The 1,153-nt window shown below is 27.1% G+C and overlaps 1 protein-coding gene across 1 annotated transcript in view; it reads right to left on the bottom strand.

Moving 5' to 3' along the window:
* Positions 1-1,153, bottom strand: part of LRRC34 (leucine rich repeat containing 34) — a 33,370-nt gene that overhangs the window by 10,490 nt on the left and 21,727 nt on the right. Inside the window, exon 9 of the mRNA XM_006890386.1 lies at positions 756-911. Within this exon, the coding sequence (XP_006890448.1) occupies positions 756-911 (156 nt within the window). The remainder of the gene's footprint in view (positions 1-755; positions 912-1,153) is intronic.

The raw sequence follows: 1,153 nt of genomic DNA, 5'->3' as shown, positions 1-1,153 counted from the left end.
AACCAATTATACTGAGTGACTTAAGTCAGTGTCAAAAGGGCAGTTAATGATATAAGACTACCAATATAAAAAGTGAAGGGAAGGATTACACATTAAAACACTCAAGGAAGGTTAACAGGGATAAGAAAAGAGGAGTAAAAATGACTAAGTAGATAATATGGGCGAAGGGAAAGGAAATAATCATAGTTTACACATTGTAATCATTGCAGCTAATGTTGTAAAACAAGTTAAACAATGAATGAATGGAAATCCAAAGCCTCTGTAAATTTTCATTAAAATTAATAAAGAAAAAAAAGATATTCAACATATCAGAGTATAACATAGAGAAATCTGTGCAAAAAAAGGTAAATTTTAAGCTATAAATTAGAAATAATTCAAATTAATGTCATATCTTTACACCCTGAAAAGCTGTACAAATAAAAACAAGTTTTATTCAAAGATGTCTAAAAGGAGAAAATAATAAAGACTAAGAAAACAAAGCAAGGGAAAAAAACCAAGCTAAAAAACCAATATGATTTGTAAATTTTCACTCAAAGTATATGTATAAAAGAGACAATGCTTTCGACAAACAGAAAAATAATTCTTTTTGTTTGTTTTGTTTTTTAGAAAAACAATTATTAATGTAACATAATACTATTTCAGTTTAGAAACAGTTTTCATACTTAATCACATTCTTATGGATTAAGGGGTTTGGATTTCTATTTTAAAAATTTAAGTTCATATGTCATTTTGACTAAATATAAAATCATACTAACGCTTTAAGACTCCTGTTGTGTGAAGCAAGAGTTTCACCGAGATATTTTGCTCCTGGATTTTCTATTCTGTTAAAAGAAATATCTAATACTTCCAGGGTAGTGTTGCTTTTCAGGACACTCGCCAAAAAAACTATTCCATCGTAAGTTATTCTGTTGCTGAAAGGAAAAATATTTAGTTACATATGAAAATAATGAAGTATTGTTCTATTAGCCAGAGATAAAATTCTTTAAAATGTTTTCTAATATTAAAAATATTTTCTATTTTAATAAAGGTTTATTTCAATCATGCAATTCAAGAAATTTAATGAAATTATATCATAAAACATTGCTTCTTGTTTTTGAGAAGAATCTCACTGCTTTCCAGGTCTGAATTAAAGTGCTCCGGATATTGAAAAAAA

The sequence above is a fragment of the Elephantulus edwardii genome, unplaced genomic scaffold (genome assembly GCF_000299155.1).
Source record: "Elephantulus edwardii isolate Elephantulus edwardi_28Jun2011 unplaced genomic scaffold, EleEdw1.0 scaffold00088, whole genome shotgun sequence".
Classification (NCBI taxonomy): domain Eukaryota; kingdom Metazoa; phylum Chordata; class Mammalia; order Macroscelidea; family Macroscelididae; genus Elephantulus; species Elephantulus edwardii.
Note: the sequence above shows the minus strand (reverse complement) of the source record. Positions and strands in the feature narration are given on the sequence as shown.